The sequence below is a fragment of the Melozone crissalis genome, unplaced genomic scaffold (assembly GCF_028551555.1).
Source record: "Melozone crissalis strain CALT ecotype California unplaced genomic scaffold, PUWL_Pcris_2 ptg000018l_1, whole genome shotgun sequence".
Lineage (NCBI taxonomy): Eukaryota > Metazoa > Chordata > Aves > Passeriformes > Passerellidae > Melozone > Melozone crissalis.
The window spans coordinates 29991457-30016360 of NW_026535796.1; the positions used below are offsets into that span (position 1 = coordinate 29991457).

The 24904-nt window shown below is 39.6% G+C and overlaps 1 protein-coding gene across 7 annotated transcripts in view; it reads right to left on the reverse strand.

The window, feature by feature from the left end:
- HECTD1 (HECT domain E3 ubiquitin protein ligase 1) overlaps positions 1-22631 on the reverse strand; it is a 59554-nt gene extending 36923 nt beyond the window's left edge. For 4 of the 7 annotated variants that reach the window (XM_054275327.1, XM_054275323.1, XM_054275326.1 and 1 more), the window contains exons 1-6: positions 22550-22631; positions 20261-20537; positions 4830-5064; positions 3692-3919; positions 847-1128; positions 272-560 (exon numbers count right to left, since the gene is read on the reverse strand). In XM_054275327.1, the coding sequence (XP_054131302.1) occupies positions 272-560; positions 847-1128; positions 3692-3919; positions 4830-5064; positions 20261-20400 (1174 nt within the window). In that variant the 5' untranslated portion in view covers positions 20401-20537; positions 22550-22631. The remainder of the gene's footprint in view (positions 1-271; positions 561-846; positions 1129-3691; positions 3920-4829; positions 5065-20260; positions 20538-22549) is intronic. The other 3 variants (XM_054275328.1, XM_054275325.1, XM_054275324.1) reach the window with 1 other exon arrangement.
- Between the last annotated feature and the right edge of the window lie 2273 nt (positions 22632-24904).

Sequence of the window (24904 nt, forward strand, 5' to 3'; positions counted from 1 at the left end):
GAAATAAAGTTCCCACAACCACAAAGTTCAACAGTATTCTTTAAATAAAAAGGTCTTAAAAAATTAAGCGTCCTCAGTAATTCTGTAGAAGCATTTAAGGTGGCATAGGTGTGATTACTAACAAACAACACTGTTGAGTATTTAACAAGTAAGCCAACTCGTATATAATGATTTTCAATTAACTACCTCAGCATTTGTTGTGACAACTCAGACTACAAAAATTAAAGCTAAAGCAAGCATTTCATTTCTTTTTTGGAGAATTTTTGCTTACCTCCTGTGTCAATTGCATCTATCAGTGCATCAGTATCCTTACTGCGGATGCAATCTATCAGTTGCCGATGAGAACGTTCCCCAGAACTATCCAGTCTCCTCAATCCTGGGATTCTGCCTGTGGATCCAGCACTGGATTTTGGCAGGGCTTTTCTGCCTTCGAACAGCAGCACCAAAAGAAGATCTACTAACCGCATGGTATCCAGCACACATCGCTCGTCACCCTGCAACGCACTTTCTATAGAATCTGGAAGTTCAGATCTTAGGAGATCCTGGAAATAATTAAAAGTCTGAACAATAAAAAATATACAGGGCTTTAGAAAATACTATCAAAATTGGGTTTCATTTCCATATGAAATGTTTCCTTTTTACCCCTCTTTAAAAGCAACTTACATGTACGTATGTGTGCACATATGTATGTGTGTATATATATGTATATCTATTAAAAATATGATCTATAAATATTTATATGTATATCTATCTATAAAAGAGCAACATAGATCTTGCATATATTGAAGTATACAAAGGGAAAAGCCCCATGAAAACAAAAAGCTGTAGCATAAAAGGATTTCTTACATGTGTTACTACTGGAGAGCCTCTACACAGGGTTGACAACAGGCTTACAATAGTTGACACCTGATTACTTAATTTAGAGTCTGCAGCTGTAGATGGTGCTCCAGTGCTACTCCGTCCAGGTTTGCAAGCTGAAGATGGTCCTGAGGCTGTCCCACCAGCAGCTGCCATGCGAGATAACAACTCCTCAGTTAATCCATGTTTAGCTAATGGGGCTGGGTCAACTCCACGCCTTGTGAATCTGTCAGCTAATGAAGCAAAGCATCTCAAAGCTCCATCTGAAACCTAAGAAAGATGTGCAACAAAAACCGATGAAATATCTTAAGGTGAGAAGGTGCTAAGAGGATATCCACAAGAATACAGACCACATACAAGAACTCGATTTTCCCATGAAGCTTGATCATTCGAGTTATATTTAAAGGTCTACATATTTCTCTTAAACACAATGAAGTTTTCAATTGGACCAAGCCTAAATATAGGACAAAGTGGGAAAAGGAAATTTTGCTCTTGGATAAGGCAGATTATCCACTGTGCACCTGACACAGGGACATGCAAGAATTTTTGTGATAATAAAATACAAATTTGCAAATTTAGGATTGTTACTAAAGGAAGGAAAAAAATCCAACCAACCAACTGCACACTAAAAACTCCAGTGACACTGTGGAAACACGGCTTACTGGTGATCCTCTTAACAATTCAGCAAAAAATACTGCTGGCCAACTGCCCAGGAAAGGACCCACATCTTTTCATGTCAATACTAAAAATAAAGGAAGGTTTTGCCTTCAACATTTATCTATACACTAGAAGTGTCTCAGTGTTTCAGAACAAGAGGTTTGCACCAGCCTATTGAGATAACTTGCTTCAGGCACATTTGCCTTTAAAGATGTGCAGCAGCAAACCAGACTGATGTCAAGAAATAGTAGAAAAAGCCCCACAATACCTATTTTCAAACCAAACTCAGAATCACTACAATTCTAACTCCCCAAAATGTCAACTCTCAGTCCATTTTCAAAACAACTGTGTGCTATCACAGACCAAGGACTTCAAGGCAGTTACTCATCAACACACAGAACAAGATTAGAGTATTTAACCAGACTTCAGGAAGACAAAAATCTTAAATCTCCATTAAGTTTCCTCACTTCTGGTATGGTCTGTACATGCCAAACATTCTGCATTATCAGTACTCTTTTGCACTGCATTTTTTCTTTCATGTGCAACAGTCACTGTTCGAATCCTCTGGCATCTTGCTCCAGTTCTTTGACAACACAGATAAACAACTCTGCCAATCTTAATGTAAATTGCAAGTACTCAACAGATCTGTATCTTAACAGCTGCCAGAAATACACAAAAAAGATCACTTGTTTAGCACACTGCATTAGTGGCATTAGTAAAAGAGTACTTGGAATGTACTTACAAAGTGAATGAGTACTTGGAACATATTTACATTTCTTCTCCCAAATTGCAAGTGTAACACAAAGGCTAAAAACCCAAAATTATATAAGCTGCTCTTGGGGCCACATTCATCTGGCCTGAACTTGTCCATCAAGTGGTGTTACTAACTGGCAGCCTGCACAAAAAGTGACCAAACCCAGCAGTGTAAAAGGACAAGGTAGGGAGCAACAAACTTGAAAAGGGACATTACTGGACAAATCCATAATACGCATCCAACATCCACTGTAATCCTGAGGCTTGTTCCATGAGTAACCTATTTCTCAAGGACACCAGTACAGATATATTTTCTATCATCTGGGTCCCATCATAAGCATGCTTATCTCTAAGCTTAACTGCTGAACAATTAAGTTAATTTGAACTCTCATTCAGATCTCCAACAGCCCCAGCAAGTGCTTTTCTTTAACACCTTATAAATTGGGGAACAGTTAAAATAGTACAGACTTAATGGTCTGAATTTCAATATTACCTTGCCTCAGATGATTAGAGTACTAATAAAATTATTTAATGGCTAAAAACATGATAGCTTGTTCTGAAATGCTTAGTGTATGACAGCCCCCTGAAAATTTTCAAGATCTAAAAATATATTTTAAAAAATTATCTCACAGGCAGAGAGATTTAGTTTCCAAAATATGCTGTGCTTAATAAGCCAGACTGGAGGCTGGATCTGTGCATGTAGAGAAAGGAATGAGGACAGAGGTCAGAGTAAAATGGGGACTCGGTTCTGAGTCTGGACAAGAAGCCTGGCCAGGCTAAAGGAAGAATTTGGCTAAATGGCTATTCCAGAGCAGTAATATGACATACACAAAAAGATTCTACCAGTAGAAAGATAAAAAACCTCTGGGATTAATTTTCTAGATTTTTACAAGAACTACTTCAGCTCAAGTTAGAAGTGTGAGATGAAATAAGTTAAAACTGCAAGAAAGAAGTGGAACAGTATTTCTACTCATATCATTTAAGCTGGCTTCCAGTGTAATACTTTAGCACTGACTATGGATGTTCTTATTGCTTCTCTTAGTTTGGCAAAAGAAACACAAACCAAATTAATTTTTGTCTCTTACTTATGCTCAATTTCATAATGACTGAGGTATAGTCAAAGTACAATAATTACTTCAGAAACTGTCTGAAAATGCATTGAAAAAAGTTACAAGATATTTTTCAATACAGTTTTCAGAGGTTAAATAAGATTATATTCAAACATCAGCACTTGGAGCCAAACACTAAGGAGTGTTTTTATTCTCTTATCATTACAACTATAAAGGAAACTATCATAATACCCAAATATAACAACTCCTATGTAAACATACCATAGGGAGGCTGTATAAAGTTACCTAGTCATTCCTTTATTAAACATACTGAAAGTTAAATTCACAGCACATTGAGCAAACTACTACATTACCTGATGGTCTTCATGTTTTAATAAACTAGACAGTGATTCCACACAGATCTCTAATGAAGAATCCTGAGGCTCCATTTTGCCACAGAGTCTGGATACTACAGCCATAGCTGAATGCAAAGTATCTTTATGAACAAGGTGTCCGCTGTCACGAATGAATGTCAGAACACAGTTCAGCCCTCCAGCTTCAAACACAGCTCCTGACTCACGGGTACAGATTAATTCTAACACCTATGCCAAAAAGAAATTTAATTTTAATAAACTACGCACAAAAAGTCAGTTATTTATATCCATAGTCAGATACTTATATCCATCTACAGAACTGGTTAAGAAAATTAAACAATAAGGAAAAAAAACCACAACCCTCTTCCTCAACATCCAAAAGAGGCCAAAGCCCCCAGTACTCTAGCAGTTAGTAGTTACAGCTTTCTTCAAAAATATGGGAGCCAATACAAGAACATTCCCCAAAGGCATGGTCATAACAAGTGTTCATGAAAGTAGATAATAAATTCTCATCCTGGGAGAAACACACAACTGAAAGTTTTGAAACTTGTAAGAGCACCATTACCCCAGTGTTGCATTTCTGAGTTGACTGGATACAGTAAATAGGAAATACTTGCATAAATTCTGATGCCATGGTAATCAAGAACTCCAACTATATGCTACCACATGGCCATGAGTTGTGCTTTAAATGAGAGATTTAAGGTCTTCTAAATTTCTCTAAAAACTTCACAACTTCACAAGGGTGCTGGGGAGCTGTATCTAGTGCTATTGAAGAGGTAGTAGACAATTATTTTACACCAGATAATCTATCAGTATCTGGTGCAATTCTTCATTTCTTTGGTAGCATAAAAATAGCCCTTGGCATTCCATTAGCATTCTAGTCACAGAAGACAAACAAGAAATTCCTTCTAATATTTTTTGTTTCCTTTTCTATACATTTCTTTAAAAAAAAATTGAGCTGTGAAGAGCACCAGACTGACAGTAAGCATAAGCAGCAGTATCAACATGTACACTTTTGTCATAGTCCATATCTTTTTATCACATTTTAATAAAAAAAAGGATTGGAATATGAGGATGCTCTTTGGAAATAGCAAATTATCCAACTCCTTAAAAACAAGAGGTTCTTAAGTATACTTACCTTCACACATTGCTCAGCCAAATCTCTGCTGGTTCTGTTGTTAAGTTCAACAACTACTAAACGATTACAAAGTGCTTTGATAGCTCCATCCACTCCCACAATCCTACGGGTGCATTCAGCTGACACATCCAGGTAATAAGTTATGGCACGAGCTGTTACTTCCAGTACATTGTCTGGAGCACTTTCATCAAGAAAAATTTTGCACAGTGCTGGCAAAAAAGTTCGAGGAGGGCATCTGCAGGAAAAAACCACAACACATTATTACTACGTTGTGCACACTTCTCTACATTAAGCAATTTAATACACTCCCATATCAACGCTTTCCATGCATACATAATTTGCTCAACTAGTTTAGAGTTGGTTCAGAACATTCATTTAGAACCCTACATCTCATACACACATGAAAATTCAAATAGGTAATCTGAAAAGATGTTGGTTTAAGAATCCAGAAGAAAAAGATAGTCTTGAAATTTTACAGTCATACAGGGGAAAAATTTATCCTGTTGGGATTTTTTTCTGGGAATTAACCTCACGTCACCAAACAGAATGCATGTTTCTTTAAAAGTGCTTCAAGGTTCATGATGATTAATAGCTACTTAATCATGAAATTTTATATAAAAAGGTTTTGGGTTTAATACATAATTTGATTTTGAGTGGTCCTTCTTCCCTATGTTATTTCCCTTGTCTTTTTATTCTATTTCAGTCTCCTCCCCTGCCTCATTATTTCCCCTTAATCACACTGAGAACGTATTTAATTAATGTAGCTTGTGTCCACGGCATTTTCTCTCCATATCCACGTCTCAGTAGTCTCTGGCTCTCCTCTTTATTGTTAACCTCATTTCCATATGCAAGAATGGTGAAGAATATCCCCAAAACTTCAATACAAAAAAAGCAAGCTGTAATGGTCCTCCTTCTATTCCTCTTAACATTACAGACTATAAACTGAAATAATACTTTTCATTATTAGAACAGCTGTGGCTAAGACTGATTTGGATCAGAAGTTCTAAGACATTGAGCTATATTTTACATCAATTTATCTTCCAGCAGTATATTTAGCAAAACTTAGCATTATGATGGCTCACCACAGTGGTAAGGCACTTCCAAGGTGATGGGGAATTAAGTGAAGGGGATAGATGCTGTAACAGTAGTCAAAACAGCTGGATACCTCAACCCTAGATGTAGGAGAACAGACTAAATCCACAGGAAGCAAATATTGCAACTTTTCCTTCAAGTAGGGCTTTGGTTTTGAAAAAGATGGCCTAAAACTTTTCTAAATCCAAAAAAGAAAGAATAACAACATATTTTTTAGTCTGGAAGACAGGTGAAGTACTTGTTGATGAATCATTCTGAAGACTCAGAGGTCATTCAGTATCCCATCTGGTATGCAGTGACTCACACAGACACCAAATCCTGGGACAGCAAAATGCTAATAGTTTCCTTCAAGATCTTACCATGCTTTGTGAAGTAACTAATAATGCTGTCTCACAATTAAATACATTACCCAACAATACTTAATGACAAATCAGTAAGTGAAGGTGCAGTAAAGCTCAAACACAAATGTAAAACTTACATTGGCCTATCCAGCCTACACTGTCTGTTGTTCTTAAGAAATCTGTTATTTAACTCTACATCTTTAAGGAGGGTTTAAACAGCAACTTTGCATTTTAGACATTATCCACTGGGGGGAATAAAAGGCCTGAAATTTGTACTCCTTATTAGATGACCACCATATGATGACACAAGAAGCATTTCAGTACATAAAATTACAAGTGGACAATGTATTCAAGGGTTTCGGTGGTGGATCTTTTACACTGAATTTTATGCAACACCAGGCAGATCACTAAAACATTGCTATGAACAAGGTTCTTCAAACTACATTACAAGAAAAAAAATCCAATAAACACAAATCTTAAAAAGCCCCAAACAAACCAAACCCACAGATATATTACCAAGTGGAAGGCAATGAGCTCCACTGTCTATTTTAATACTAGTAAGAGCATTTTTCTTAGATGGCCACACAGTTGCGGAAAGTTAAAAGCCATACTTAGCAAATCTAAAACCTACATTTTTTCCTATGATTTAACAGCTTACAAAGCACAACACAAAAGAAACTCAGCGGTATTTTTTTAATAAAATTAAAGAATTAAAATTCCATCACCTATCCACCAATTACCCAGCAGACACAGTAAAACACTAAGTTACTGAGAGCATATCACTTATACTGAATTCTTTGTCAGCACACAGATGCCAGTGCACTCTATCAGCAGTGCTGTCCCTATAAAAGCACAGCTCTCTAGCACAATTTTAAGGATTAAGGGTGTTTTAAAATGACCTTTTTGCCAGAACCTCTAGCTACACTAATCAGAGGCCACTTTTTCAATCAGTGGGTACAGAACAATCTCCACTTGCTGTCAGTACCTTTGTTTTCTGACTTAAGAGGAATGATTTCCAGCCTCCCCATAAGAAAACCAGGCTTCATCACAGAATCATAGAATGGCCTGAGCTGAGAGGGACCTCATGGGCAGGGGCACCTCTCACTGGACCAGGTTGCTCAGAGCTCCACCCAAACTTGTCTTGACCACTTCCAAGCATGGGGCATCCACAGCTTCTCTGGAAAACTATATTGGGTTTGTGTGACCAGCTTTTGGTAGCAGAGGGAGCTACAAGGGTGACTTCTGTGAGAAGCTGCCAGAAGCTTCCCCCATGTCCTGGAGAGCCAGTGCCAGGTGGCTCCAGGACGGACCTGCTGCTCACCAAGCCTGAGTCAATCAGGAATGGTGGCAACACCTCTGTGATAACATATTTAAGAAAAAAAAAAAAGTCATTGCACAGATGTAGTTGTGGCCAGAGAAGAGCAGGGTGAGAATATGTGAGAGGAGCAGCTCTGCAGACACCAAGGTGGAGAAGGGGCAGGAAGTGCTGGAGCTGAGATTCCCCTGCAGCCCATGGAGAACCACAGGGACACAGAGATCCACCTGCAGCCCATGGAGGAGACCCAAACTGGAGCAGATGGATGCCCAACCCATCCCCTGGGTTGATGGTTCCCAACCCAGGAGACTCACACTCAAGCAAGCTGTGCCTGAAGGACTTCACCCCATGGAAGAGTGACCCACATGGCACTTTGCGGGGAACTGTTGCTCATGGATGGAGAAGTTCCTGGAGGAATGTTACCTATGAGAGGAACCCCACACTGGAGCAGGGGAAGGACTCCTCTTCCTGAGCAGCAGCAGGAACAATCAGTGATAAACTGACTGTAACCCCCATTGCCCATCTCCCTTCACTACTGGTGGGGAAGGAAGTAGAGATTGGGAGGGAATAAAGGGCAGGGGAGAAGGTGTTTTTAAGATTTACTTTACATCTCATTATTCTACTTTGATTTTGTTAGCAATAAATTCAGTTAATATCCACAATTCAACTTTGGTTTTCCTATGACAGTATGTAATGAGTGATCTCTCTCCCACACCTTATCTCAACCATGAACCCTATCTCCTGTTCAACTGCAGAGGGGAACAACAGAGTGGCTTTGATCAGTGCCTGGCACCCAGCCAGGGTCAACCCACTACAGTAACCTTGTCCTGTCACCACATGCTCTTGGTAAGTCCTTCTCCAGCTTTCTTGTAGGCTCAATTCAGCTACTGGAAGGCCATAATTAGATCAGCCCAGAGCCTTCTCTTCTCCATGCTGAACAACCTCAATTTTCTCAGCCTCTCCTCATAGGAGAGATGCTCCATCCCTCCATTCATAGCCCTCCTTTGGACTCACTCCATGTCCCTCCTGTGCTGGCAGCCAGAGCTGGTGCAGCCCTGCAGTGGCTCTCAGCAGAGCAGAGCAGAGGGGCAGAATCCCCTCCCTGGCCCTGCTGCCCACGCTGCTCTGGATGCAGCCCAGGGCACGTTTGGCTCTCTGGGCTGGCAGTGCCCATGGTGCCTCATGTGCAGCCTCTCAGGCAGCAGCACCCCCAAGTCCCTCTGGGCAGGGCTGCCCTGGGGCTGTTCATGCCCAGCCTGTGCTGAGACTGGGGCTTGCCCCAACCCAGGAGCAGCACCAGCATCTGGTCTTGTTAAACCTCCTGAGAATCCCATGTGCACATGTCTCAACCTTGTTCATTCCCCTGAAGGGTATCCAACCCCTCAGGTTTGTCAGCCACACCAGTCAGCTTGCTGTCATCTGCAAATTTGCTGAGGGTGCACTCAATCTCTTTGTCCATGGCACTAACAGAGATATTAAATAACACTGGTCCCAAAACAGATCGCTGAGGGACACCACTTGTCACTGATGTCCGTCAGGACTCTGAGCTATTGACCTCTACCTTCTGGATGTGACCATTCTACCAATTTCTAATCTAACAGTCCACACAGCAAACCCTTCTCTCTCCAATTTAGAAAGAATGTTGTTAGGAGGAAGCCTGTCAGAGGCTATAGAGAAGTCCAGATAAATGACATCTGTTGCTCTTCTCCTGTCCACTGACAGTCACCCCATCACAGGAGGCCACAGGGTTGGTCAGGCAGGGCTTGCCCTGGATGAAGCCATGCTGGCTGTCCCAAACCACCTCCCTCTTCTCCATGTGCCTTAGCACAGCTTCTAGAAGAATCTGTTCAATGACCTTCCCAGGCAGAGGTGAGGCTGACTGGGCAGTAGTTTCTAGGATCCTCCTTTGCACCTTTACAGATGGGTACAATATTTCCTTTTCAAAATTTTCTTTTTCTAGTAACTTGGGACTGCAATGACTTCTCCTGGAGAGTGACTTGGCAATTACAAACAGAAAGGTTGTGGAGTCTCCTCTGGAGATCTACAGATTACACTCACAAGCACACACAGACCATACAGATAAGTTCAGATTCTTTTGGCCTGTTGAAGTTCCCTCAGGCCTCACCAGGGTGTAAAGTTCCTGAAAACAAGAGACTACAAGTACCAGTTGTGTCATTCACATGCAGTCTCGATCCATGGTTCAGCCTTTAATAGCAGGCAAGGATATATGAACACATCCCTGGTGCTCCAGCCATGATCTTCTCAAACAGGTAGCTAAAAAATTACAGTATAAAATTGCCTAGTTGTCATTTTGAGGGACTTCAATCTTGATGCTGTAGCTAACTTCTCTATCAATAACTGCATACAAACAAAAGCACACAGGTCAGCTTTACAGTGATCCCCCTTTAATCCCCAAATCTGCTCTAAGTGATGACATGGGTCTCCTGTGGCTGAAACCATAAGCATCAGCTCTGCATTGTCTCAGGGAGAAGAATGTGCCTGTGTGAGTAGTGCCAGAGAAAGCACTAACAGGGCTAGGTGGGAACACCAGCCCCACAATGACAGATGAGGTACAACATCATCAGAGCCGCATAGGAAATGCCCAAAGTATGCCACTCCCTACTGTTGAGGCAGCTCCACTGGGTTTTCCTCTGTGCAGGCATCTGACCAATAAAAAGAGAGGGAAAGTGTTGTTTTTATTCAGTGGATGGTCTTCATACCCCAAAACTGTGAAAATGGGTTTTCAGAGTAGCCCTCAAGTCTTCACTCAATCCAATCCCAAGCAAAGGCACTAAAGCATAAGTAAAGGCAGCAGAGGGAAGAGAAATCCCCAGCTTACCTGGAAGCAATACTAGCAAACAGGCCAAGCACCTTCTCAGGAACAGCCCCTCTTTTTAATGAAGCACCAAGTAAGCAAATACAGTCAACATCAGCAGGAGCCAAAGAGTGAATCAGACAAATCATGTTATGTATGCATCACTATTACACCATAATTCCAAGGTAAATCCTTACTGGCTTTCTTAGGTAGTCCAAAACAAATCAAAAGGACCTAAAACTGCTTCAAATATTGGCTGAGGAATACTAGGACCCTATAGTAATATAGACCTTATTTCTGTTCCAACTAAGGCTATGCTCAGAACTAAACTGTATTTTGACAGGTAATAAAACAAAACATTCCAGGAGCGTCCATAACACAGACACAGGCTGAACATTGGACTCACCTTTAGGAAACAGTCTACATGAGAAAAAGTATGAGTCAGGATGTCAGTAGGGAAGGCTGTCAAAACTTCCTGGGACATAAGGGAAACTGAGATCAAAGCTACAGTACTGAATGAACTGATGTGACAGGATAGCAACCAATGGTCAGCTTTTAGTACACTTCCATCTACTGGCAAATGATGCTTTTGATTTCCAAGAGAAAAATACACCAATAAACCTGCCATTACTGCAAGGATCAACACCCACCAAGGAAAAAAAAAGGCTAAGTGCATAATTTCTAAACCATTCCAGTATCAAAACTGGGTTCACATGCTGCTTTTATCCAGACCATATATTAACTAAAAGTGGTATCTCAGAAAAAAAAGAAACTATGACAGAAAAATTCCTAAAGTTGTAGGCAAAGAATCACTGTTCACAATTACCTATTTGCAGTGAAACTAGCAAAAAGATGATTAGTTTTCTTTACTACAGAAAAAGCTATTCTTTAATTGTGTTTATTCTTTCAAATCAGAAAATAATGGCAATACCTCTGAAGTTCAGGTTTCTATTTAGGCCCTTCTTTTAATAAACATGAAAATGAAAGGAAAATATTTTTAGATTTTTATTTCTAGGGGGCTGTATTAATACCACATTAGGCACTTCCTAAAGTGCTTCAAATGTGTATTTTAGAAGAGTGATTAGGGACTACTTAGTGAATTAATGAGGTCACTCTGTGTTACTCCTTAGTGAAAGACCGACTTCAAGTTAATGAGGTTACTCTACAACCCACACTAGAGCTCTTGCTAATTACTTTAGTCTTGCAGCTCTCAATGTCCACTCAACTCTATTCCTGTACTTCCAGGAGAAGAGCTGCTGTTAGTTACTATCTTCCAAGTTTTCCACCCACCATGTTTCAAAGATCTTGCTGGAAGATAGGTTTGTCCAAAATAGGTCATATTCCTCATCAATATTTCCCATCTATATTATGATCCATTAAGATTAGGGTACTAGAGCATTCTGTACTGACATCAAGAATAAACCACATTGAAAAGTACTGATTCAGTATAATTTATATTTAAACAAATATAGTCATACTTTCAGTGTTAAAGTGAGTTATTAGGTTGTAAAAACCATAAAACACAAATCCTTTAATATGCACTCTTTCTCTGCGAAAAATATACATGACCTAAAAATATTTTCCAAATATCATAATCATCTTGATGTCAAGAAAGGCTAAGAAAATTTGTCAGAATAATTAAATTACTACAGAATTTACAGCACTATAATCAGCATAACTCCATATGCTGACACACTTCTGAACATTTACACACACACCCACCTCTTTAGGAACAGAAATATCCATACGGATACAAAATTCTTAAATAGCTACAGCAGTAAGCTCCTGCCAGTGCTAATCCCATAAACTCTAATGAAGTGACTCAGCTGATTTTACAGCTTGCCAATGTAAAAAGATACCAAGGAAGTAAAAATAGGCACTGTAAACTCATTTCTGTAATTACATTTCATATTTTAATGCACTTAAAATCCTTAGCTAAAAAAGAAACAGCAATAGTGAAGACTACACTACTGCCATGCTTAAAAAAAACAACTTGAGGAACTTAAGGAAGGAAAAAAGACCAGTTCAGTTCATCCCCACAACAGTTAACAAGTGCTGCTAGCATTAGGGTGTGTTGCTCAATTCCAAAGTAACCGCTGGATTCAGTCGATGTGGAGCCCCTGGCATGTGACGAAGCCTTCAGCGACGCTGCCTGCTCCAAGACATGTGACTTGTGGCAGAAAACCAAGCTCAGCTGCCTGCCAGCAATGGCTGGATCTTTAATGCATACCATCTGCTGAAACCAGTTAAAAGTGGGAAAACAAGGAATTGTATGTGTCTACACTACTTAGTATATATTAATTTTAAATAAAAACTAAAATACTGAAGTTAACGCCCATTAGTAACAGGTTTTGAAGAAAAATTTATCAGATAAGCTTTTACAGCAACATGTCACTCAACTCTGAAACTTTTAAGAACATCCTGCACAACTGATTTTTCTTAAAGCAAAAGTCGTTTCAACTAATTTTTGATTAATTTGTTTTTCCTATCTGTAATTCTTTCTATGGGAAGAGATCTCAGCCTTTCCCTCCATTGTTCTTTCACTGGAAGACTGTTTTGTTTTCACATATGAACCAAAACCAACAGCAGAGTAATCCAGACCATCCACAAGAGAACCCACACACCTGCACTGTATGTATTCCTCTGGATCCATTACCAAAACACGTTTTGCACTGTTTCCCTATAACACTGCTACAATACAAATTAAGCCCAGAAAACACCACTATGTATAATACTTCAGACACACCATACTGTATTTTAAATGTGCATTTTCTGCATTTAAATGTGCACAGAAAAGGCAAAAAAATAACTGGCAATTTAGGAACTTTTCCAGAATTACAAAACATTAAACTTGCACAACTCTGAATCCCTACTCTTAATTGCCACCACAGCCCAGGCCAATAAAATTAAACTGAAGAATTAACAATTCCATCCTGTATTCATTCCAGTACAAGCTCCACTTTATTAAAAATTAAAAGAAATTAATTTAGAATTAGAATTTGACATTTAAAAAAAACTTGGAAACTTTCTTTTAGCTAAATTAATACTGGAGCTGAACCCTCTTCTGAGAGTTCATTACTAGGCAGGAAGACAATTAGTATTGGACATTTAGTATTCAACTACACATTCAATAAATATCAGCTGTGTAAAATGAAACATAAGAAAAATCCATATGAGGAAACAGTTCCCACAGGATAGTTAATTTCTGTATTTCTAAATAAATTACCATTTGCCTTATTCCTGAATTTATAAAGGACATGTTAGGCTGCCTTTATCATTTTTCAGCATCTCATAAAAGCTATGCCATACCTCAGGGTAATAATTCCATGTTTGTTCTCCAATCTCCAGCATTTTGTAAATATTTTACAGACTCTTAGTCCACAATAGCTGAATAAATTAAAGAATGTGAAACTACAGGTCTTTCTGCCTATGACTTCCACTAGTAGCAACCTCAATTGTGCAAACAGATAATGCTTTGCATACATATTGCATCTGTCAACATTTCAAAAGGAAATAAGCAATTTAAACAAAAAGTATCATTTTTTGTGCATGCCTAAATATGCACATATAACCACTAGCTACTTTTGGATTCCCAGGTGCTCAAAAAAAGAACTGACTTACACAAGAAAACTTCCACTTCCCTATTAGCAATCTAGTCAACATCTGTGCTATCTATACCTCTTCTTAAGGGGCCAATATTAAAAATCACTTGACCACTAGTCATGCAAGAAAGGAACCCTGCAATTTGAAATTCCTGTAACATCTTTTATTGGTCTCATCCAATCTGTTAGGAGCTGACACTTTCAAAAGTCATTAACCTGATGCCTTAACATCCTGCACCCAACTTTTGCACAGTACTCGCAGGAATCACTTCAGCTTAATTTCACACACAAAATTCTGAACAAAACAAAGAATACATGAAGATATCAACAGAAAAAGAAATTTAAATGCCAGACTAGTAAATAGTGACAATGTGATGATTTGTCTGGAACACCCAGAGGCATGGGCTCATTTAAACAAAATGTGTTTTGACACACACAAATGCCAAGTTACAGATTTTAGTCCAGGTAATACATCAAGCCATACCTAAGCAGCAAGCACTCATATCCTTGAAAGCAACTCTGAAGACAGATAACTAAAACCACACTTCCTGTACAAAGTTTTGGAAACATCTAACACAACTTGGCATGTTTAACTGTTAACAGCAAGTCAGGGGCACTACTATAAACAGCATGGATGAAGGCAACACTGGAAATTATTTCTGAAGAACTTGTAAACTGAAGAACTAGAGAAGGGGAGGAAGATCAAGAGCTGATGAAACCTTTGTGTGCAGGTACACTTACAGTAAGAGCAGGCTTTTAATCTGCATAGGACAAGGTGAACTGACTGCTGTCTACAGAATTCATCAGACTGGCCAATTCTTATGGAAAAGAGCAAGTAAATTTCAACAACAAAGACAACTTAGGCTGCAGATTTAATAGCAAAAGAGAGGGTAACATTAGGTAGGATGCCCTCTCAAAAGCATTAGCTACACATAATGCTTGTATCAAACAAGATGCCTAATCCAGTAATAACCATATAAAATATAAGGGCCATGAGAGAAAAGAAGGTATCAATTTAGACTTAATCTTCCCTTCTGACCTTTGCAACCATTAAGATTCTCAAAATAACTAGACAAGGTTAATTAATCTCCACAAAATACCAGTGACAATGAAGCCAGAATTCCCATTTTACAAAGAGCAACCAGAAAGACATTAGTATTTTAAAATTCTTGTAACTGAAAAAGTGAGAAAACCAAAAACAACAACAAAAAAACAGCCCTAAAATCAGCAATGATTCTAAACATTATGTTGTAAAGAGATTGGAAAAATACAGAGCACACCCCTACTTCCATCTCAGAAAACCACTCTATAGGACGATGAAGATCCCCCTATATTGGAGGCCACACAGTAAATTACTGGTATTCCACTGCTGCCATACCCTCTGCCTTCATTAAAAGAAAAAAAGCTTAGTAGGAATCACATGAGACTTGCCACTGCAAAGGTTACAAAATTTCACTTGGGAGAGATGTCTGCATTAGTGCAAACCAGCAACAAAAGCCAATAATTCACTAAGAACATATGCTTTGCATGGTTAAAAATAATGAAAACTGTAGTCTATTGTTGACAGCAATACTTAATCTAATTTACTCACTGCTGCACTCCAGCACAAGAGTGTAACAATGATCTGACTTTATTTTTTCCTTAGAATAACAAAACAAGCAAATCTATAAGACACAAAGCATGAAAGCACCTTGATACCAACAGAGCTGCTCTCTCAGCCTGTTAGTTTTTCCATTATTATCAGACCTATTAAAGGGCACTTTACTGTCTGAGTTACAAAGATGCTTTGTAAAGACAGCCCAGATTGTAAACATATTCCTGAAAACCAGCACTTTGGATTTCTATCCCAATCTCTAAAGGATTTTTTTTTTTTGTCCATGTATCTAATTTTGATTTACTGGAGTTTTTCAATCCTGATAAAGACAGGAGAATGTAGTTTTAAGCAGGTGGAAGTAAAGCTAAACTGTTCCACCTTACTCTAACAGTCTCACTAGCTCACATGAACAGTCTTTGGTTCACAAGAATTTCTTCTTATACTTGCTAGCAAATACAATATAAAGATATACACTTCTTGCCTAGTGAATAGATACTCTGAAAAGAAAAAGGTTCAGTGTGAATTAAAGTAAACACATTTGATCTAAAAAATAAACTGAAAGGATTTCTATTTTACACATTAGAACCCTAACATATGACCCTTTGTACAATTTGTTTGTATTTGTCAAATGAGCTGATAACTACAGATGATTTATTGCTTACAATCTGTTAGTGCCGAATATACAGAGGTAACTTAGAGAAAAGCCAAACAGGAAGATGTTTTCTCCTTCTGAGCATTAATAAGGCCTATTTCATCTGCTGTAAAAAGGTTTTGAGCAGGTCTTACTTTGTTATAGCACTGTCTTAATCTACAAATTTTCATTGTAACTAATTGCTAGTACTTTTACTCTGACAGCAACAGAAAGCCCATCCAGAAGAGCTCTAATTTTATTTCACCAAAAAAGTGAAACAATTGCACGAGGTGAAAAAAGAATAAATTGAAACACCTACTCAGAAAAAAGCTACATTAATAATGTGAGATTGCAACTAAGAGCCTCTACATACATTTAAACTGTTACAGGTAATTTAAAAGAAAAAAAAAAAAAACCAAAATTTCAATTAAGTTCATATTAAATGCATTCCTTAAACTCTTATTCAAGTGGATTTAATAGCACATAGTTTAACTACAATTTGGGACTAACACTTATAATCACAACAGTTATGCTGTTTTACTCCAACTAAACTACTTAACAAAACCATTTCTCCTCATTAAGTTTCTGTAGTTCAAGTTAGTGGCTTTTGTTGCTGGTAAAATGTTAGCCATTCTTCACGACAATTGACTAGCACAGTCTGTGACTCATTATCACCAGAAGATGAATATGCCACTGATTTTTGTAATGTTAACATATGAGTAACTTCCAAAATCATTTAATTGGATGTAATATCTAAATCTGGGAAGGAGTAAAGAAACATCAATTATTTGGCAGCACTACCTGTTCATCAGCTGCATACCCTGAAATCTGCTGTGATGCTGCTAGAACTCTGCAAGAACATTATGAAATAAATACACCATCCTGCACGTGTGCCTGCTTCCAGTTTGGAGCTGACCTGAAACACTAGTTTCAATATCCATTACTCTTGTACAAAAGCAAATTATTACTTTTGTTATTAGCTATATCATTTCCTTCAGAACATGTCTGCAAGTAACTCTTGCAAAAACGAAGTGCAAGATTCTGAATCCAACATTTCAATACCTTTTTTTTCCGTTCAGCCTTGTGCTTCCTTGGCTTAGTGAGATTGTGTATTACACTTAACTCCTTAAGAAAGCAGTATGGAAACTGTGTTGCGGTTTTAGAGATGCACAGCATTCATGTCAACACTCTGATGTGGTCTTGTTTCAGTTTTGCCAGTCCTCACCATACCCAGCTTTCAACCACCAGATGTACTTCACTAAAATGATGGGCTTTTTCTTAGCTTACACCACAAATGCAAATAATATCTTAGGTAAAAGTGGAGTAATACTTAATATTTAAAGTTACTCTAAATAAGATACGAAAAACATCCCATTTCATTCTCCAAGAAACTGTTTTAAAAGTCCATCTCAAAGTTGTTGAGATGAAAAGTTTTCTTTAATGTTTTGTCGACATACAACTAATACAAATGACCAATTCCAGGATCTTCAAATAACATGTGCACAGCATCCAAAAACTTGGAAATGCTGTTCTTACTTAGTAGAAGAAAAAAATTTGTGAAGTCTAGAGACTGGTTTTCTTACCAACAGAAAAATACATCCATATTCTAGATCAGGCATGTTGAAAATATTTTCAAGATTAGTTCCTGAAAAAAGAGTTTAGCAGCCCCTCTGTCACACAGTAAATCTATTTCAGCAAGCAGCAATTCCTTTAAAAAACAAGCTGGAAAGGAACTGTAAAATACTATCCATTATTATTTTATTTATACCCTCTCAGCACATGACAATACTTTACTGTCTTTCAGAAAGATTTTAAATACACTTTCCAAGATATCTGTTCCTTACAGAGTGCCAAAATAAAGTCACCTTGAAATGCGGGCACACGTAAGCACACGAGACAATCACTGAGAAGTTCTCCACTGAAGACTGTACACCCTTCTCTGCTTCTCCCATATCTCCAGTTGTGCAGTTCCATCCCCAGTGCTCATCTGACACCTCCCTACATGCTGTAACTCACTGTAACAGCAGAAAACTTACAGCCTCCTTCAGCAGGTTCAAAGAGCAGCTTGCACATGCAAGAATTAGGAGTCCAGTAAGCCCTGACAGTGGCAGGAAGAAGAGTATGGTTGGGAGGAATAAAAAGGGTGGGTGAGAATGGGAAGAAGGTAATGATGCACCATGTCAGCTCACCAGATGCCACGGTACCAGAGCACATACTTCAGTATGGTCACAGAGCCAATAAAAAGTAGCAGTAGCAGTTTCAACATTATTGCAAAATCACTTCAACAGGCAGAGAACTTTGGTAACTTCTTCCCCTACCTACATTTCATTCTCTTCTTTTTAGGGAAAACTAACAAGACAAAAGAAACAGAGAACTTAGAAGACCAGTAAAATTACACTGTACCAACATTCAAAAGAAAAATTAAAATGCCAAATGGCACTTTAAATATTTCTTCTTTCAGACATAAATAATCATAAAACCACAACAGTGCAATAACAGAGCATTCATTATATACACTTTAAGAAAAAAAAGAAGCACTTGAACTATTTAATTCACTTATACTGAAATAAAAGCCTGTTCTAAACAAGATGCATAAAACCCACAACTGGTTTTTTAAAGTTGATATTTCATTCCTGACTCTCAAATACCCAGGAGATAACCTTAAAAATGCTTATGCCTAGTTCTGCACCAGTATAGAACAGAATATCCTGAAGCAGGCAGTTCACCCAGATTAATCAGAAAAATTCATTCTTAACTACCAAGTGTTTTTCTACAATGGTGAATTCTGAGGCTCCCCTCCATGAGCAGTATGAGGATAGACAGGGAAGTTGAATGGATCTCACTACAGTAAGGCTCTTCAAGTCAAAATTTTACCCATAAGCTCACCAAGGCAAAGAACAGGAAGCTTCAGTTTCTAAAGCACTGCACAAAATTGTGCTCAATGCTCTGCAACTACTACAAATCCAAATATTAGAGGTGTATGGATTTTACATTTCCTGTAATAAATACAGTCATGAGAAGAACTCCTAAGAGGTAAGTCTGAAAACTGTTTCCATCAGAGCTACAAAACTAAACAGTGTAACAGACAGCTACCTTCTCAAGTGCTTCCAAACCCACACTCCTAAAAGGCAGGATGTATCTCAAAAACACTGGCCATATTTTATTATGAAAAGAAAGTGAGAGCAATGAACAAAACCATGGAAAGGAAGAGAAGGAAGAGCATGAAAATCAGAACTGAAGAAACCAACCAAAAAAGTAAAAGTTGTGATTGCTTACACTTTTGCCACCTTTTCCAGACTGGTGATGGGCTCTCATAGGAAGTAGTGTAACACAAGCCCAGCAACACTCAAGTAACAAAAGTGATTAAATCAGCATTTTGTGCTGTGAGAAATGTAAAAAGGATTGAGTGCAGGGACTGTGCTATACAAATGTACAAATACAGCTGAGAAGGAGGGTGGCATGAACAACAACGTGCCCCAAACAAGGGGCAAAATATTTGTGGGAACAGTGGTTATTATTTTTGATTTTTGCTTGGACTTGCTGAACTCAAAAAAAGCTACTATATCCCTTGCTAAAAGTACTGTGAGAGTATGGATGCTTAAATATATCTAGGTGATCATAATGCTAGTGCAAAAAAAGTTTTTCTCTAACAAAACAAACCAAACCAAAACACACACAAAAAACCAAAAATACAACCACCTCCAAAAGTAAAAAAGAAACAAAGAAACAAAAGAAAAACCAACATCCCACACATATACACACACAAATGTACATTATTTAATTGAAAGAAATGTATTCAGAGTTGCAACCAGCTCCTGGGTCAGAACAGGCACTGTGTATCACCCAAAAAACACTACATTTTTAATCAGACAACAGTACTTCACGTGACATTAACAGAAACTCTTGATTTCAGTGATCTAAACTGAAGTTCAGTTTGCAAAAACATTTTTGAGGCTGAAAGTTTCTAGGAATGTTAAATATGACATTCAGCCACAGAAGGGGGAAAATAACATTCCAAAAAGGAAAGGCAGATGCACTTACGTCTCAAAGCAGCGATCCACGTTGTCTGACATCAGAAGCAGCATGCAGAGCTGTTCCAGTGCTATCAGCTGCATATCCCTCTCATCCCCCTGCCCCATCTGCAGCCATTCCAGCAACGTGTCTGGATCCACATCTGCCATGGTTTTTTACGAAAAAAAAAAGCCGCCTCCACTTCAATTAAAAAGTACCAAAAATATCCTTTAATTGTAGAAGCCAGACTAACTTCAGCACAATTAATTTCTCTCTTCAGTCAGCCTCACGCTTTTGCAGTTTTCACCTGGCAAGAAAAAGTAAAAAAAGTAATCACCATCACAACCTTGTCATTGAACTTTCTGTATCTGCTCCTCTCTAAAATGTATAGCATATGTTTGGGATGAAATTAAGGAAGTTTTCACATATCCTACCAGCAAATGGGGTTCTTTCTAAGCAGGTAAATAGTAAAGAGTTTGCTCTGTTTTCAGGATAACTCAAAATTACAGCTAGAAAAATTGTGCTCAACCCTTTTGTGTATTCTTAAAGCTAAGAGAAAGAAAGTGATGTCCTGACCATCTTCTCCTTTAATATCACTTTATTATAAAGTGTTCAGCTTTATGAGATGCATTACCTCCTCATGAAAATATTCAAATATAGAAAGATAATGAATTTCACATTTCAAACAGAAATCCATAAAATAAAAAACTGAGATGTAAAATTCCAGACTTTCAAAATCTTCAGAAACCTTTTAAAAGAAGTTCGAATCCTTCATCTTTTAAAACAACATTCAAACATAAGGAAAAGAGGCTTTTTATGTCAAAGGATATAAAAAGACAACTCAAAAATCACTTCCATTTTCAAGAGTTAGGGGTTTGTTGGGTTATTTGGGGACTTTTTTGAAAAAAATATTTAATTCACACCTTTCAAAAAATCCAGTGAATAATTCAAATAATTCACATACATATAAGGAAAACAACACTATTTGCTGGCCCAATGCCAGAGCTGTACATGCAAGCTGAAGACCAAAAAAGTCCCCTTGCCTAAACGTTGTGTTTAACAAACAGTCAAATTCACCTCCCTTGCCTAAAAACACAGCACACATGACTATTTTCATATAAAACCCAATGAGTTACAAACCAATCTCTCCCAATTGGACATACAAGAAGAATAATACTCTCTCAAAACACAGCTTAGAGAAGTAGTTTATCAAACTCCTAGGTAAATATGAAATGCCGGACAGTATCCCCACAAACAGGGGGGAGGTGATGTGGGAGGAAGAAGCTTGATCTGGACAAAGTCTGCCTACTTGTTTACTTGCTGCTAATGAGTTAATAGTTAAAAAATAACCCCATCAAGGGCATGTATACAAAAGGGAATCAGAAATTAGTATTATATGAAGAAACACACACTGAATCAGCTCTTTCACAATAGCTTAAAACTCAGAGATGTTACAGAAGTACAACAGATAGGATTTTTATAAAATTTAGGACCATAATATTACAGACCCCTCAACTACTGCTTACCAGTTACATATTTGATATTATCTTACTCTAAAAACTCATTTAATATTAGTGAACTGGTTTTCTGTGTTTTAAACACTGCCTATGATTCTCCAAGATGTTTACAGACTGCATTTCCTGCTCGAATCCTACATAAAACTACTTTCAGACAGAAAAAGTGGGATCGCATTATAAGTATTCTACCTCGCCTTAACACCACTAAATCGTTATTTCCGGGAGCGGAGAGATGAGTGATAGCGAGAGAAACAAGAAAATTAAGAGACAGCGAAAGTGGGGTAAGTTCAGCCCAGGCACCTGCTGTTCTCCCAGCCCAGCCGGGCCGTACAGGAGCGCAGACCCGGAGCGCGGCGAGGGCCGGGCTGAGCCCGGAGCAGGGGCCAGGCCGCAGCGCAGCTCCCCCCGCGCCGCCCGGGCCTGCTCGCAGCAGCCAGGCGGGCCCCGGGCCCGCGCGGCGCTCGGGGCTTTGGGCCCCTTCCCCACACGGCGCCGCCCGGGGCACGGCAGGCGCCGCCTCCGCCTCCTCGCCGCCCCCGCACGGGGCACCCGGCGGCGTGAGGGGCTCCCCGGCAGCGCCGCCCCGCTCTGCCCCCGGCCCCTCGCACAGACTTCCCGGCAGCCGCTGCCTCTCCCCGCCCGCAGCTCCGGCCCGCTCCCTCCCGGCCCGACAGGCCCGAGCAGCGACGCTCGAGTTCCCGGCGAGCCGCAGGCCGCGCAGGGTGACCCGGCCTGGCTGCTCGGGAAAGGCGCCGTCCCCCAGCGCAGGCCGGAGAGGCCCCGCGCCACCCCCGCCGCTCACCTCAGCCTCCCGCAGCCTCCTCGCCGGAGCCGAGCCCTCCTCAGCGCCACGCCGAGACCGGAGCGGCGGCGCGGCGGCGGCGGCAGCCCGAGCCCCGCGGCAGGCGGCGGCCAGCGGCATCCATGGCGCTCCGCCCGCTGCGGGGTGGGCGGGCGCGGCAGGAGCCGCGCTCGGGGCGGAGCTGAGGCGGCCGAGCGGCCGCTGGGGGCGCTGGCGGAGCCTCGGCGGAGAAGGGGCCGCTCCCGCGGGCCCGCTCCGCCCCGCGCCGCCCTGCGGAACCGAGAGCCGGGGCCCGGGCTGCCCCAGGCGCGGCCTGCCCGGCCAAGGGCCCGGGTGGCGTTCCTCTGGCTGCGTGGGGATTTTTTTTTAGCGTTTACAGGTCTTGCCATATTCTGGTTATTTACTTCGATATAATATTCTGTACATTTACGGCGGGGCTTATACTTTCAGGGGCCGCTCTAGAAAACACTTTGATCCCCCTCCCGAACCTCCATTAAAATGGATCTGGTGAGCGGATTTGAGCGTCGCAGGGCTGGGTCTTAGAGAGCGAAGGTTTTAGTTTGCTCTTACCGAGCAGTGACTTTGAAGTGCTGCAATTACACCCTGTAGCTTGAGACGCCTTTGCCAGTAGAGTGGTCCGCTGCCATACGTGCTGCAAAATGCTGTGCAACTACTTTGCACATGATTAAAAGACGAAGTAAACTGCTAAAAATTTAAAATGAGGGACTTTCAAAATAATTTCATTCTCTGTAGTATGACATGTTTTGCAAAGGAATTTAAGCCTATTAATATAAGTACAGTAAATAAGATTATTGTACATTTGAATGTCACTCCTACCTGCATCATAGACATTTCCTGTAATTAGGAGGCTAAAACTACACACTGAACAAAAAGGCAATAGCAGTCATGCTTGGTTAAAACTTGCTGAATGCTGACATTTTTATTGGTCAGTGTTGTAATAACACGTCTAGAAAGCGTTATCTTTATTGGTGCAGGTTTTATTCAGAACACAAGAATAGTTCTTTTGTCTCTGTTTCTGATCTCTAAGGGAGCTGAGCCTTTCTGTCTTACCATATTACATCTCTGCTGCTGTGACTTGTTCCAGCTCAGATGAGACTTACATATGTATCCTTAGCCTGTGCTTGTCCTTCAGAGGTCAGGAAGATTCTGATGTGCCTCAAGTTCAGACACAAGGCAGTAGAAGGACTGAGTCTACAGTCTTTTAATTTAGAAACTTGGTCTTCTTTAACTTTTCACCTGTGCAGAAGCAGCAGAATTAGGCCAGGCCTATGAGACCTGCATCTGCTAAGTGACCTTGCTCCTGTTGCATGATGCTGGAACAGTTGCCTTTGCTTTTTTCATGAAGAAAAGTTTCAGATAAATAAATATTATTATTTTCTTCTGAAGACCAAAACTGAAATCAAACAAACATTTCACTCTTTTCACACGGAATGCAGTTTCTGGTTCACGTGTCTGGACAGATACATAGTTATTTGTGGACAATATGAGGACATAAAAATACAGATAAATTTAGAACAAAATCAAAATTTTAAAAAATGTACGTGAATATGAATCATGGATTTAAAGTACTTTAAGCAGGTGTACAAAACTTAAATACTGGATATATCTTTCAGATCCATAGTTATTTCTGAAAGGAGAAACATAAATACTCCTATGTCCTGTTGCATGAATTGCCCAATTTCATATATCTTTTTTTTTTTTTTTTTTTTACTCAAGGAAGTACTTTGAGTAATGTATTACCGCTTCAATCGGAAATCAGGATCTTTTTTCAATCTGATACAATATTTAGGAGTTTGCTAGTGATTTTTGTTCCTCATTATGTGATTTCTTCTCACCAGAACAAATCTGAAAAATAATGCTGACTAGATAATTTCTGCTTCATTGAGTATATACTTCTTACAATATATGTATGTTCATTGACTGAATAATACTTTTTTCGCTTCCTGTGCTGATGGGCATTCCCATTATTTTCGACACTCTCTTTGTCAGGGAGTACTCCATTGAAATACAACTCAGCAAGTGATAGCCCTGAAGTTACTGTTGCAGACTCCCTCTGTGTGCAGCACTGATCCAGACCAGAGCTGCCTCTTCAAAAATGGCTGTTCTTTAATACTTACTAAGAAGGAAATCACTACCAAGTAAGGATGCACTTAGCACATAAGAAAGACATCAGAATTGCTTTTGTGTGGAATTACTCACATTCATTTGTGTTTTCACACAGCAAAGGTTTGTTCAGACCCCCAAGTTTCCAGCCCATGTCCATAATTCCATTAGTGCCAGGCCTGGGCCTTCTGAAGGAGGAGAACTTTACGTGGATTAGTGCAGCCAGATGGG